Raw genomic sequence first — 16,105 nt, 5'->3', positions numbered from 1 at the left:
CACCACCACCAAACGAGTAATCATGGCTAACGAGCTGATTATAGCCGATCAATCAGGATGTCAGTTTCCCTAATAAGGCGCTGTCATTATAAAACAGTGGGACGGAGGCTGCAGCGGGGAGGTCATGTCCCCCAGGCCTCTTCTCCAAATGCACATCTCTCTTCCCAGAAGGCCGACCAGGCTGCAGGGGAGGAAGCATCATCTCATTGCTCTCCTTCTTTTCTCGTGTTTTTAAGGTGAACGAGACGCAGGAGAAGACCGTCGTGTGCTTTAGTCGCTTGCTGCTTTGATGTGCTTGAGTGTTTGTGTTACTCTGACTGTGGATGTAATGCAGGGCAGTCACTTTTAATGCATCTGATGCGAGCCACTCCACTCCACAGTGGATAATTCACAAATAATTTTTTAACGAAGGCCTCTCTTCATCTTAATACTAATGAGAATTTGTAAGGGAAGGCACTGCAGACAGTCCTGATTGAAGCGGAGGCAAAGGCAGTAATGTTTGACTTCCCTTTGATTTCTAAAGAGGCTCTCATTTTCAGTCTGGAGAGCTTGACTGTGTTAAACAAGCGAGCTGCTGCCAGGCGGGCCTATCCTTCAAGGATGAGTGGCGCTATTGATCTGATCCCCATGCAGTAGCTGTGCTCGCCCAGCAGGGGGGGATGTTTCTCTGCGTGGACGTTGGCAGCAGCGTTTGCTCTCACAGGGCTGCGGTATCTGTCTATTTGATGCCCTCTCGCTCTGTCTTTCTAATTAGACGTCCTTCTGAAGCAGGTATCCTGAGTCCAATTGCTTCTGCTCTTTCTCTGACTCGTTGTCCCCGAACTATCAGTGTCACTAACAAATCAATAAAACATCAGAGTAGAAACCACAGAAATCAGCACAACTGGGACTCCTCCAACTGCTGCTGCTGTGGCTACCTGCGCCGCAAACACAGCTCCGTCCGATGCTGAAATACGAGCCGGGGCGGGGAGCAGAGCGACAGCAGGCTGCGGCTTTCACTTGGATTTGCATACCTGCTGATTTCAGCCAAAGATTTCCAGTCCCCAAGAAATCAAGGCACAAGCTGGCTGTCCTTTCACTCTCACTTTTGTATATGTGCACTTGATGCTTCAAAGCACTTTTACAGCATGCATCTCAATAGTTGCATAAGAGCCACAAAGTCCTCGAGGACATTGTTCACTCCGACTGCAGCGGCTTCCAACTGTACTCAGCTGCAGCTCATAGCGCTTCATCTCTGCTGCAGCCAGAATGGCAGGAAACAAACCGCTCTGGGGAATAATTACTCTAATCCATTACAATGTACCGCCCTACGACAATTACCACACTTAGAGGAAGGCATGTGCTCACCATTGTAATTACCTTAAAACACAGCTAATGTATATTAGGGCTAAAGTCAGCACAGATGGTTATTCTCTTTCAGGAAGGAATCACTCCACTAGATGACAGGAACCCCTCAAGAAGTGTATTTAACTCGTACCACAGATCCTCACGTGTCCCAATACGAAGGTTTATATGTGCGAGCAACATCTGAATCCTGCTTCTTCTTGCTCTGGACCGGCCCGAGTGTCACGGCACTGACTGAGCACACGTACGAGTGCACTGGTGTCACATATGTGCCTCTGTGTATGTGCCAGCTGGCCCTCCGCTGATTGTGAAGTTGTTACTGTGACCTTATAAGCTGCTGCTGTCAGTGCTTGGAAGTGATGCACTAATTTTCATGCTAATGCAGCAAGATGTTCTGAACATCTGTACGAATAAGCTCAGAGAAAACTAGTTCTAGACTAGCGAGGGCACCTGTTTGGCAGTCACACCCCAAAGTTTAATCAAACTAAGAAGCCAAAACCTCTAATGACCAGAAGGGGCAGCAGTGAGTCAGCCCTCATAGACTCCCGTGTTAAAACCTTCCAGCAGAAATAAACGTGTTTACAGCCTGATACACAAACTGGTTTGGTCCCTGTAGATAATTCCAACCAGTTTGTGGTACCTGTAGAGGAAACACGGGTGAAACCGATGCTTGTAATGTCTTTAGAAGGATTTTTAAACCAATCATTTTACATTTTATTTTGCTTAGTGATCTTGCCTTTAACTCTTGTTTTCGTTAGTGAAATTCTAGTTTTTCATTTGTATATTAATTAGCACTAACAGAGTGTTTTCCAGCAGCTCTGGATTATCATGGAAATTAATCTCTGTCCAAAATAAAAGTATATTATACCTCTGTTATATTAACAGAGGTATAATAACACAACTCAACAACAGCAATACTAAGAGCCTCTGTTTGGCGTAAGGAAGTTGTTTATCTTACCAGAGTTTTGTGTTCTCCTGTAACTGGTTGGCAATCGCCTTCCCTGGAACATGTCACACTTTCAGAATTTTAAGTGGAATAACACCTAGTGGGAGGCAACCTGTCTCCAAGCAATCTCAGTCCGACACAGAGAGACGAGGTCCCAGCTGATTAGTGGAACTCGTATTCTAGTTTTTTTAGGTCAGTTGGATGGCCGTTCTGCAGTAAGGACTCTCTTGTCACTATTGTGGAGGAACTTCTGTTTCTCTCTGTGAGGTTCTGAATGTAGTTCGTTTCTATGTAACAGAAATTCAACAGATTTGTGATTTTTGTTAATTTATCACAGTTAATCGCTGATTTATGACAGATAAACTGATAGCAGGCTGACTCTAGCTTATTTAAGTCTCCATATTGGATCGCCAAAGTTACAGACCTGGTTGCTATCCTCAAAGTGACCAGGTAAGTTCATCACACATAGTCACAATCATTTAGGCTGTGCTGCAGACTCCAACCATTGTTTTCCCTAAAGCCTTAGCATAACAGGCTTATCTGTCTAATGCAGGTAGGAAGCATTAGCTAATTACTTAACACTTCACCCTTTAATCCAGCCATAGTCACTTCCTGACAAGTAGACAGCCTGAGGTGTATATGATCATCAGTGATGACCTGAAGCTATCGTACATTTCATTTCATTCATTCAGTTTTATTTATTTCCACATCACAGTTGCCTCAAGGTGCTTCATACTGTAAAGTAAAGACTACAGTAATACAAAAGACCCTATCATCGAATCACATCACAATATCTGGGACAGCAAATGCAGTAAATATATGAGGACAGGACTTAACTGTGCTAATGACTGGGCTTCTAAAACACCAGGTTATAATCATGGTTAGATTGCGGTTATTTTTACATCTCAGCTGGAATTTAGATTTGATCGAGCAGTCCTGTGTTAGTGAGGTTTAGGCGTGCTGGAGCGCAGCGGTGACAGTTTCCTCTGCAGCGAGCTTAAACCTGACTGATAGCCCTCTCGCAGCCGTAATGGAGGGCTGTGGATCACATTAGAGTCACATTAGAAGCACTGGCCAGAGAGGTTAATTAAGAACGAGTGACGCCCAAGGACTGAACGCCTCTCACTCGCTGTGTGCCGACGGGGCTTCGTTGTCATCAGATTTCCTTCACAGCGGTCGGGATTAATGGTGATGATCTTATTGAGGGTGCTCATACATTTATTAAGGGATCATTTTATTCCATTTTTATTGTGCCTGAAATAAAGTAAAAAGACCCAAGGAGCTGAATTTTAAGTTGTTTTATACTTTTGAAGAATTCCTCCATTTCCACCAAATTATGCAGACCTCTCAGCAAAATCCTGCTTTAAATGCAAATACCTCGAATTGATCTCTGTTTTCTTTGTGTCCTTACACGTCCTTGTAGCCTCTTGTTGTTAAGGTGTTGTGATGAGATGAGTTGTGCACAAGTGGTGGAGAGTAAGTAGATTTACATAAGTGCACTCCTGAAATATTTGACTTAGGTAAGCACCTTTTATTTCAGGCAGGGTTCTTATGTCGGGTTCAGGCCGTCGAGTTCACGCTGCTAGGTTCAGGCGGTTTGGTTACGGCTGTGGGGTTCAGGTTGCCGGATTCAGGCTGTCTGTCAGGGTTCAGACCATAAAATTCAAGCTGCCCAGTTCAGGTCGCTGGGTTCAGGCTGTCTGTCGGATTCAGGATGCCAGGTTAAGGCCACTGGTTAAGGTTAAGCTGGTTAAGCTGTCAGGTTAAGGTCTCCAGGTTTGGGAAATCGGGTTCAGGCCATTGGGTTATGGCTGTGGGATTCAGGCCACCGAGTTCAGGCCGCTGAGTTCAGGCTGTTTGGCTGGCTCGGTCCGACTCCACTCAACAAGAGGCCAATAAGACGAGATCAAGATCTGGGAGGAGCTGACCTTCATCCTTCCAGGATGGAGTTTAAAACAATATAGATGGTGGACATCCAGAAAATATCGACCAGTGGTATCCCAGGTTACTGTACTCGCAAAATGAGTTGACTGATCCCGGAGTTGTTTTCTGTAAAGCTCGCCAACATTACTTTGGTAGCAGTTCGGATGCATTTAATAAGCCGTTTGTCACTAAAGCTTTGAGCTCTGAATAAAGCACTGACTGATTTATTCAGATATTCATTGTCCCTGCATACTTTTCATATACTGTAATATGTCTACAATTAATCAGGTACCTTTCTGTGTATGAAAATTCTTTCAGAAAGTTTTGTTTGAAAAATATATAAGATTTGGATTAAAGGTGAGCACAGAGAAACATTTTAACTCTGGACGTATATCTCCAAAAATGAAACTTTTAAACTTTTTAAATCTGACTTCCAGCAGAAAGTCTTTGTGATGTGTTTAAACAAATATGACATGTTTGCAAACTGAATTAAAACAGGCTGATTTACTGTAGTTTATAATATTAGTGACACCAAAATAGTTAAAAATAACAGCCTAGTTCTGTTTTTAATATAGAAATTGTTGTAATTTTGATATTTTTCAGTATCCTATTCCCACATGAATCTTCCTTTATTTAAACCTTTGGTTGTGGTGTGAAAATGCAGAAGAGACTGTTGCATGGATAACTTTATAGTCGCCCACTTTCTAAGCAGGCTGATACATGCTAACATATTTTTCCCTCCACTTTATGATTCTTACATTTTCTTGGTGATGAATGTAATAAACACTTTTTTATATAAGAAAATACAAAACTCTGCGCTCGCTGCAGAGACATCAACTGTTAAATGACATTAGAGGATTTTTGGTGACTGAAGGGTCACCTCAGACAACCTCAACAAAAACCCGACTACACAACATGACACAAAAACTGAAAAACAAATGATGTTATATAAGAACACCAGAACATGAATTCACCTATTTTGTAATACAAGCTTAAAATAAATATTAAGGATTCCGAATGGCCAGATGTAAAGGCAGGAAGACCGACAGACGGGCTGCCGTGTACAAGGCTCAAATTGCATAACGTGGCCTACATTCACCCCGCTTCCATTGCAGGGCCACACAGAGAGTGTGAGATAAAACAAACGTATGCAAAAGGTTTGGTGTTGCAGATGTGGGTCAGTCCTGAGCCTGCGGTCCTCTTTCACTCTCTCTCTGTGGACTCGAGGGCCGAGAGAGGGGTGAGTGTCTGATTCCCTGGAAAGTGCAGCGGCAGCCGGACTGCTAATCTACCTCTTCACCTCCCATCGCTGCTCAGGGGGATTGGCGATTACCACAATGGGATTTAAGATTTATATATTTTATTTTGGATTATTTTTCTATATTCCCACAGACCGGCCTCCCATCCCTCTCTCTCTCCCTCACGGTGCCTTTGTGGACTGAGATTTCTGTGGAGGGAGGATTCAATCACACTCCGTTAGTGGGGTTCATTTGGGAATACCGCTGTTTGCTTGTGGGTCAGACATTTTTATATATGCTGAAGTTTCCTCCTGAGTTTGGAAAGCGACACTAAAATCCCTCCCCCCCTCCCCCTCGATCCTCCTCCGTGAAGGTCGAATGATATGAACTTTTGCTCCTGAGATTATGGGTTAAACATTTGTTTGCTTTTTTGTAGAAAGCGTGACATCACGGGATGACATCATACTTTCAGGTGCGCTCAAAGAAAGGTCTTACACTGATTTTACATTCTGACTTTGGGCCGACTTCTGACTACAGCCTGAGATCCTGGAGCAGAGGTGGGTCAGTCAGAGTCCTCAGAGCTCTGTTTCCATATGTTTGTTAAACATTATGGTAATTTCCTGCTTCATGTTCTTATTCTTGGAATCTGATAGAGGCAGTGAGCCCAAACCTCCACCACGGCAGCTCACTGTCTATTTTAAGAAATCTGCAGGAAAAACGAGTGCTGGTCTCGATGATGGTTTTTAATGGATTTACATGACCCCTGCAGACTTTCATCAGAATGATAAACTTTAGGGATGTAGACTCAAACAGAAGCTTTATCATTGGAAACCTGTAGAACAGTCGGTACATGATTAAAAAAAACAAGGAAATACACAACAGGCCCGGTTCAGGTCAGGTATCTTTTCAAGGTCCTGTCCTCATCCCCTCACCCCCAACCCTTCACAGCAGATGGGCGCCCCTCCCTGAACCCCAAAGTGATTCCTCATAGGGGGTCATATTATTGTTGGGTTTTTCTCTGTATGTATTGTTATAGGATCTATCTTACAATATAAATCGCCTTGACGCAACTGTTGTTGTAATTTGGCGCTATATAAATAAAACTGAATTGAATTGAATCCCCTCACCACCAACCCTTCGCAGCAGATGGCCACCCCTCCATGAGCCTGGTTCTGCTGGAGGTTTCTTCCTGTTAAAAGGGAGATTTTCTTTCCCTCTTTTGCCGAGCACTTGCTCATACACAGCAAATTCAAAAGTGTTAAATTTTTTGGTGTTAATAGTCTCCTTGCAAAAGTAGAGTTAATTTTACTCTAAGCAGAGTCACATTCTTTTAATGTAACTCTGAGGTGTAAAATGATAGTAGTTAAAATCGAGTGTTAAAAATGAGTGTTTCTCTGTCAAATCTGGAGGTGTTACAATGGAAACATTAACTCTTGACCTCTTAACTCTGAACTCCTACAGGGGCTATGACACCAACAGAGTAAATTCACAGACTCCGCCCCCAGCACGGCTCCAATCGGAGCTGAAGTGAAGCCGTTTCAGAACATTTTGCTCTACATATTTGAGTTGTTTGCCATGCTTGGTAAGTCATTTTTTCAAAGATTGTTTCAATTATTATTATTAGCTTTTATTTCTGTGGCTCTTTGGAGTTGAGACAAAGCTGTGTGAAAGGCATTAGCCATGTTGCTCGCTGATAGCATAATATTCTGTTTTAGCTAGCTGAAAGGTATTGTTTGCGGGCAAATACCACAGCCTTGAAAAAAAGCTTGCATGTGAATTTTCAGTCAAACTTTTGGTCAAATACACCTAAAACAATGTCTAGAATGTGAAATGTTGGTATAATGGTGCTACTTGAAGCCTGAAAACGATCGCCCATAAAAAAAAAATAAAAAAACGAGCAAACAGCAGTAGCAGACGTCCTGACTCGATTCTACGTTAGCATTTAGATCCCTCCAGAGTTTTGTGCACACGGTTTAGGTAAAAATGAAAAAAGTTGAGGTTTTACATTTAGTTCAGTATTACCTGTTGCCTGTGTCCTTGTCTTTTGGGAAAATACTTTACACAAGTAATGGCTCAAAGAGGATTCCTTTTTTTTTTTACTGTGCTGCAATTGTTTACTGGATTATTTGTGCCATTAATTAGTGTCAACTAATTTTTATTCAATCTCCACACAGGATATGCTTGTGAAGATGGAATATGGGGGAGAGCAGAAGTGCGTTGAAGTTCCACAAAGGGATGAATGAAGGACATGCATATTGTATTGAAGAAATAAGTGTTGAGAATGCTGTTATTTGCATTTACCATGTCAGACCTTTTGATAAACAAAATTCTAATGAAAGTGAGAACATGTACACTGTTACATCTTTCAGAAAATGTTTTGAAATTGTGGTGCACAGTTCAGAATAAATGTTTTTCAAAAACCATTGCATCTTTTTAGTAAATGTTTATTTCCAAAAAAAATTTCTAGAAGTTCAGAACAGTAAAATTCCCGCTTTTTAGAATGAATTAGAAGATAACTCTTACGTAGTTAAACTAAAATACTCTTTGAGAGTTAATATATAAACTCTTAACACCAAGTGTTAAATTATCAACTCCAGACAGATTTGGTGTTTAACACTAAATCAGAGTTAACGTACCAACTCTCCAAAAAGAGTTAAATTAACACTCTCTGGTGTGGACCCATATAGACACTTTAATAGTGTTGAAATCAAATCCGACAGTGTTAATTTGGACATGCTGGATTTGCTGTGTAGGTGTTCGTCTGATTGTTGGGTTTTCTCTGTATTACTGTAGGACCTTTATTCTACAGCACAAGGCGACTGAGGGGACTATTGTTGTTATTTGGTGGTATTTAAATAAAACTGAACCGACCCACAAAAACATGCATTAAGGCTCTTTAGTATTAATAATAATGATCACTAATAACATTAACTTTTTTTAATGCAAACGTCTTAAACCCGCCTTTTTCTGCATGTCCAGCCTAAATCGTGATTACCTTCATTCTGAAACTGACAGTCTAATCTTGCTCTTATGTCTACAACGCAACGGCCTCACTGGGCAGGACCTCCGTCACCCCGCGAGGACACAAGGTCCTCATAAATACATGACCACACGCTCACACGCTAAAGCATGTCAGACTCAATCAGGCAGCTCCAGGAGTAGCGAGCACAAACACATGCCCTACAACAGCAAAACGCACGACAGCCCCCACGGATGCATTCATGCATGCTCACCAGCTATAACGATACAATCTCTCTCTCACACACACAATGGGTGCTGTATGGATTGTTTACTGCAGGCACGATGTTGCATTTCTTGTGGGCGTTTGCATTTCCCTGCCCTTCACCCACACAAACCACTAGTTTCACTGTCAAGCAGCACTTCAGCTCCCCGCAGGGCTGACAGCTTTACTCTTTATTCAATACAGCAGCCGGGCGCTGATAAATCCAACTGGACATATAGGATTGATTGATTAAATGCTGCAAAGATAAAAGCTAACCTAAGAAAGTAGCAGAGAGAAGGCAAAGAAGAAAAAAAGGCTCTGATACGTCTGAACTGTCCTCCGGGGGAAATTTGACTTTGTGCGTTGTCATTTTAACCAAATATCCAAAAACAGTGTTGAGGAATTAAATAAAGCGACACATTTTCAGGTCTCCACTCTATCTTCGTTTCATCAGAAGAGATGTTTTTAGGCAGTTTGACAGTTAATGAAAAATGGAGACTGTTTTGGGAGTTATTTGTTTTTGACTTCACAGTGATGTCAGAACAAAGAAAGACGAAGGCTGCTGATGTGATTATCCACCTCTTAGTGATAAAAACATCTAATCAGTGTTGTATGTTTTTCACAGGCTCTCCCAAATTGTAGCCAGCTCCTGGGGCAGATTTTATACGTGTCACTTCCTACAAGAGCTCAACATTTTATTTTTTAACAACACCAGGAAGCTGCGAATGGATGGATTAATACTCAGACGTAAAAATAAACACTAGTTTGTTTATTCTACGTGGCTTACTGTTTTAATAAATAAAAAAAATGTCTGTAATGTTTGTTAGCATACTTGTTAAAGGTTTGACTTTCTTCAGATTAACTAATGGGACATCTGTATATGAACATCTGTAAGCAGAGGATGTGGTTTTCTGATTGATTACTGACCACACGTGTTTAATCTGAGCAGAAATCAATGAAACACGCTGGGATGATTTTTCCAAGGCTACCTGGATGAAAAGCACGTGATGTCACAGACACACAAAAACCCTGCAGCACACTCGGCACTGTTTGTTCTGACTGCTGCATTTCCACAAACAAAAGTTTGAGAGCTCAGCAGAGTTTCTTTTTTAATGTGTGCTTTCTTCTCTTTTACATCGTGGATCCATTATGAGCCTCGTCTGTGTTTGCTCCGCGGCTCAGCCTTTAATCATTCTCGGCTCTCTGCCCATCAAACATTGATGCTTTGTGTTTCTGCCCGGTGATGACGAGCGTTGCCTGCGAAAAAGCTAATATCAAACACGCCGTGAATTTTTCAGAAGGCCTGAGGATGGAGGAGAGCTGGGATTTTGATGTTCTCACACACACACACACACACACACACACACGCACACGCACACACACACACACACACACACACACTGTTTTCTTGCGTTGAAAGTGAGTTTCCATTTTTATCTGTAAAAACTGCACATTTGTAGATCTAAAATATTAGTTTCTCTCGTGCTTTGGTTCGTGCTGGGACTGGTGAAATAACTGACCATCAATAAAACAACTTTGGTTTCATATTTCCTCTCCAAAGATCCCTTTCTGTTAATCCAAATCAGGTCAAGAACAAAAAGCAGAAGCCCAAAATGATTCGTATTAATTTTATGATTATTCAGAGACACCTCTGTGATATGAACAAATTCTAAGTCTTGAATATAACTCATCAGAGTTCTGCATGAAGGACAGACTCGGTGCGGAGATGTAAAAATGCATGAATTTAAAGGTGAGGCCGTGCCATGGACGCTCAAGGCGGCTCACCTTCATGTGTCGTCGCCTCCGTCTGAAGCGCAGCAGCTCCTTGTGCTGGCGGGCGATGAAGTTGACGGCGGCGTACTCGAGCAGGGCCGAGAACACAAACAGCAGACAGACGGCCATCCAGATATCGATGGCTTTTACGTACGACACCTGTTAGTGGAGATGGGAAAGAAGAGGCCGTCAGAGGGTCTCTGTGCGTCGTGTCTGACTTGCTGATAAAAAAAAGAAACCCTAATAAAATCTAACGAGCATCTAAAGATCATTTCACCCTGTTTGGTTTGAGGCTGGAGGCAGTCGATTAGAGAAAGTTTGTAAAGTCGGCTTCATTTTCAGTTCATGACTTTAAACTCCAAATGTTTTCTCAAATGACCAATTTACACCAAATGATGCTCCTGCGACATGAAAATAAGCGTTCATAAAGGAACATTTATTGCTGTAACTGATGCAGATAAGTGTGATTTATGCACTCATTGTACTGACAATGAGTGCATAAATCAGATGATATATGTGGAAACAAATACATTATTTATTTCGGCCTAGGGCTCGGTCACTCAGGCGCAGCTGGGGGCCGGCGGAGCTCACGGGCGCGTCACTGCAACTCCCCCTGACTTCTGCTCCGCGGCTGCTGGGCGAGCCCTCATCTGGGACTCTCCTCAGCTCTTACTGGAACAGTGGCGCGGCTGCCCCTCTGTTGGTCTTCCATGGTCTCTTGTGTTCTGGGGGCCTCTGGATGTCTGGAGTTTTGATCTCCTCCATACCCGCTTCACACCCTGGAGGACGGGGCTGTGGCCCCCCCACACTCCCTAGCAGATCGTTACATGGAGAAACCTTTGGAATGCAAGCATGCTGATCCACACAGGTATGCACACATGGGTATTCACAGACACGGACTAAAGCTTTCTTGGCTGCTGCCTCAAAGCACACTGTGCGCTGTCTATCTTGCGTGCTGCACAATATCGTTTATTATTTAGTAAATATTGATATCTATGACTAGCTAGTTTATTGTGATGGTGCTTTGTTTTCTCTATTATTATGTTGCTCTTTGTTGTTTGCTGTCTCCTCTGTTTGTTTTTTTTGTTTGTTTTTTTTTTTTTTTTTTTTTTCTCCATACAGGTGACCCAGGAGTTCTTTTTTTTTTTCTCTCTCTTCCCCCCCCTTCTCACCGTCTCTTCTCCTCTTTGGTTTTCTTTCTTTCTCTCCCCCTCTCTCTCTCATTCATTCCCCCTGTCCTATTTATTAAAAAAAAAAATAAAAAAAAAAATAAAAAAATAAAAAAAAAAATAAAAAAAATGACAAAGGATGAACTGAAGCTCTGCCATCACGTAATGTCGCATACTGCTGTTTCTGATGTCATTTAAGAGAAAAAAAAAAAAAAAAAAAAAAAAAAAAAAGGAATGAGTGATGCTCTGTATCTTTATCGCAATAAAGGCATACGTGTAAAGGTATTTCCACTGTCTTGAGCTTAGACTACGAGGTTAAGGTGCTTTCACTACATTATTAAATTTACCTGACTGCATGCACAGCCAGGTGCACGTAAAACACAACACTGGGCCCAACTAGCTCACAGAACCAGTGAAATTACAGCAAGACGGCCAGGGCGAGGACTGTCCAGATAACACGGGCTAAATGAAGTCTGGTTGGATCATTGTATGATTGCTATCTGCCCGCCAAGTACCTTTATTCGAGTGCATTCGCCCGGCCTGTCATTACAACTCTTCATCTCCAAACGCAATTACAGCGTGCAGCCTGAGAGGGAGAACCTGGTCTGTCTCGCAGAGAGGAAGCCCACAATCAGCCGTTTAAAATCCAATTAAACTATGACTTTGGATCACTTTACACAAACACAGAGTGCTTATCATCGCCGTTCGACCTCGCTGTGATTCGTGCTCGTTTGTGCCGTTCATGAAAACGTTTATCTTCGAACGCCTGAGCGACTCCCTCCCCGAGCTGCCGAGAGGCCTCAACGCTCAGTGGTGATGGTCATCCAGCCAGAGAGACGGGGATGACTCTCCCACAAAAATGATTTCACAGACACTGAAAGAAGCTTTTCCTCCTTTGTGTGAAGCAGTAGAAACAATCTTCAAATCCTGCCCAGCACACACGTTACCTTTTCATACATACTCATAAAATCAGCATGGACGATTTTAGAGGTCAGCTTTGGTTCCTGTGCTGCTTTATTTTGGACTGTATGGTTATGTTCATAAACTTGGGCAGATCCAGAAGTAAAAGAAGCTTTTGAATGACCCCTTCTCTAAAATAGTGCCTTCTCTGGTGCTGATTCTGGGAAGGCAGAGCATTAAGCGAGGTAAATGAAGCAGATGGAGAGAGAGTCTGCACCACACTGTTGGACAACACTTTATTTCCTGATGCTGTTTTTGTTTTACTGCCAACATGAAGCGTTATGAGTGACCACAGTTTTCCTTATGCTGCTGGTACAGATTTCTTAAATTAGCTCTCGCAGACTCTGCTTAGCTATGAAATCTGGCAGGACTGAAGCACACTAAACTCACGCTCTACATCCTGAGAGTGACTCGTGTGTTTTTACTGTGTCCACAGGCGACTGTTAGCTCGGTGCTGCAGTATGATCTGTGTGAGGCTGAAAGCTCCTGACAGACAAACTGAGCAGTAGTGACCTGCTGAGCAGCTTAGGCGGCGTTACTGTACTCATGCTTCACAGGGCAAGGATCAAAAAAGAAGAAGAAGAAGAAGTAGTGGCGGGCCGTGAGCTGAAAGTGCTGACAGACTGAGCAAGTGTCTGGAATACTGAGGGGGGATTTTCCCTTATTTTCTGCCATAATCATATTGCATTGAATGTTTCCACAGGTTGAAATAACGGGGTAAAAATGTGTGTAAGAATAATCCACAGGAGCCTAAAACTCAGGCATCAGACATGGTTGTTTTGGCCCAGATAGCACCCTCCATTGCTGTGACATCAGCGTGAGAGAGGAACGTGGTCAGCACAGCACAGTGACGTACTGCTGACGTAGCCCGTGTGGGTGGAGGCGACGCCTAGCTTCTACCCGTCTTTGTGTGACCCACTCACAGAGGGATTCAAGGCATGGGGTAGCTTGGAAATCGTTTGGGGCACGTGAGTAGAGTAGCTGGATAGTCTAGTGTGAACACTTGGGAACAACAGATTGGAGCTTCAATCCTTTCACGCATCTACAAAATGTCCCCAGGCTAACGTCATCCTGATAAAAGCGACAGATAACTGAAGCATACCGGTTCATATGTGGCCCGATCAGCAAGCTCCATATCAAGTCTTCAGGATGAGAGGACAAACTGAGAAGTGGGCTAGTGGAATACAACGTGCATGGAACGGGAAAATGTGGGAATGATGGATGGAAAGATCATCTTTCAGTACTGAACAGATGATGTTTTTTTCTGTGCTAATCTGTAATGTAAGATAATCTGACCATCCTTCTTTTTTAATTTCACCAAAATTGACATTAAACTTGGATTAATAACAGATCTCCCCGCAGTCATCCTTCACCTGTTCAGATTTCCAGCACAGTTCTGCTGACTCAGCAGCACTCTGAGAACTCTGAGAGGGGCTTCCTCAGCATCGAGTCACGACTGGACTGAAGGTTTCTGACGGGGCATCAGCTGTTCATGCATGCAGCATCACGCAACTGAGCTCCCTGTCAGAAGATCAATGCATCGATCCTTTCTTCACTGAGAGACAGAAAAGAAATATCATCATAAATACTAAAGAAGGATGTAGTTTCCACACAGCCAGTTATCATCCCTGATGTGTCAGAGAAGGGGCTCAAAGTTTTCATAACCTGGTACTGAGGTCTTGGTCCTGGCTCCCCACAGAGGGATGCTTGTTCAGAAATTTAAACGCACGTGTCACAACACGCTGGGTTATTATGTACTCAAGCTGTTCCTAAACCTGATCAGACATTTTTCAGGGGCTTAAAACTAACTGAGCAGAGAAGGCAAAGGAAATAAAAGTGAAGACGTGGAGACAGAGGCGTGCAGTCGGTTTTGCTGAGAAGATTACGCCAACCCCACCTCTCCTGGTTCCTTGTCTTTCGGTTGGGGCCGTAACGCTCATAGCCGCTGTTTGTATCCTGGCAGCAGCAGAACCGAAGGAAACGTCTGCATATTTCTGCGACGTCTGTACTTTCTCACAAAAAGGATCTGCAGCCCTGAGATGAGAGCGCCCTGATCTGAATCAGTGAAGTCAGCCCCTCTCTGAAAGTCCACTGCTACAGGTGAACTGCAGCCGCCCCAGGTCTGTGGCTGGGGCTTAGAGGGTACAACAACATGTGTCCCAATAATGGTACGATAAGTAGACGTGGAGAGAGTCATACTGTGTGTGTACTGTGCTGTATATGGACAGCATGATCAGCTGAGCAGAGATCTCGCCTCGTGTCCACTTCCATCTGCTCTGATCTGACAAGCTGCAGCAGAAACATCTGAAGAGAGCCATATGTGTGTGTGTGTGTGTGTCTGCTATCAATCGCACACAGAACACTGTGAGAACACTCACAGAACACTGTGTGTCTGTGTGTGTGCCCACACAGACACATGCCCACCTAAGCTCAGCTGTGTTGTGTGATCATTATTGTGACAGCTGAACTGCAGAGGAATCATGGTTCACTTGTTCAATTTTTAGAGCGCATGAAGCACCTAATGTCAACAGAGTGTGTATATGTGTGTGTGTGTGTGTGTGTGTGTGTGTGTGTGTTTGTGTTGGGGATTACAGCTTTCCTGGACGTAATTATACAATCCTACTAGCTCACGCAGACCCTGACCATTTTTTCACTTTAATCTGAAAATCCCTGACAGTAAAAGATTCCTCTCGCTTTCTAAAACATATTGTCTCCATTTTTGTCTCCTTGAACCTTCTTTGTTAAAGGTCTTTTTTTAAATTCTTCCTTCTTTCATCCCTCCATCTGTCTGCCTCTCGACTTCCCTCCACTCTGTCTCTAATTTGTCAGGGAAAAGGAAATTTTTCTTTCCCTCCCATTGATTTATCTTTTCCCTTCATTCCAACTTTTCTTCAATTAATTCCTCTCTGTCTACATCGTCTTTGTCACTGCCTCTGTCATTTATGTCCCTTAATTATCAGAAAAAGCTGTAGGCCTTCCTTCCAACAGGGATGAAAAGACATCTGTCATTAAACGGCACGTCATGCATACAAATTCTTCCTGCCGTTGCTTCATATTTTACTTTGTTTTGGTGTTTTTGGGGGTGTGACGGATGAAAAACAATATCTGTAAAGGTAAAAGTCAACAGATGTGAAAATAAGCTTACGGATAAACTATCAGCTCAAACCTGAAAGTTCATCACAGGAATAAGATGATTTTGTTTCTGTCTTTATACAGAGTTAAGTACTGAAGAAGAAGCAGTAGAATATTAGCTTATTATAAACACTGGACTGGAACATAAAAGGCATAAAATAGCTAATTCTGTGATTATCCTGCGGCTTTCTTGTATGTCATCATTACAAGCTATCATATGAATAAAATTCTTGATATAGGAGTTTTATGGGTTTTTTTTAAATGTTTTTATTTATTATTATTTTTATGTATTTTTGCAGTTTTTAGGAAAAAAAATAATTAATGACACAGAGGTCTCAAAAAATCACACAACCCTGTGAAATGTTACAGGGTTAAGGAATACAAACCTTTAAAGTGG

At 42.7% G+C, this 16,105-nt stretch overlaps 1 protein-coding gene and 1 long non-coding RNA gene across 5 annotated transcripts in view; one reads left to right on the top strand and one right to left on the bottom strand.

The window, feature by feature from the left end:
* glra1 (glycine receptor, alpha 1) overlaps positions 1-16,105 on the bottom strand; it is a 121,437-nt gene that overhangs the window by 15,343 nt on the left and 89,989 nt on the right. For all 4 annotated transcript variants that reach the window (XM_085286742.1, XM_085286750.1, XM_085286726.1 and 1 more), the window contains one exon: positions 10,460-10,606. In XM_085286742.1, the coding sequence (XP_085142868.1) occupies positions 10,460-10,606 (147 nt within the window). The remainder of the gene's footprint in view (positions 1-10,459; positions 10,607-16,105) is intronic.
* Positions 6,969-7,874, top strand: LOC146581764 (uncharacterized). The gene is made up of 2 exons (XR_014893883.1): positions 6,969-7,033; positions 7,626-7,874. It is a non-coding gene; the product is annotated as an uncharacterized LOC146581764 (long non-coding RNA).

This window comes from Mchenga conophoros, linkage group LG2, assembly GCF_057382185.1.
Source record: "Mchenga conophoros isolate Kocher_MC1m ecotype Shallow Benthic linkage group LG2, M_conophoros_male_GT1.1, whole genome shotgun sequence".
Taxonomy (NCBI): Eukaryota; Metazoa; Chordata; class Actinopteri; order Cichliformes; family Cichlidae; genus Mchenga; species Mchenga conophoros.
This window is presented reverse-complemented; position numbering and strand designations above follow the sequence as displayed.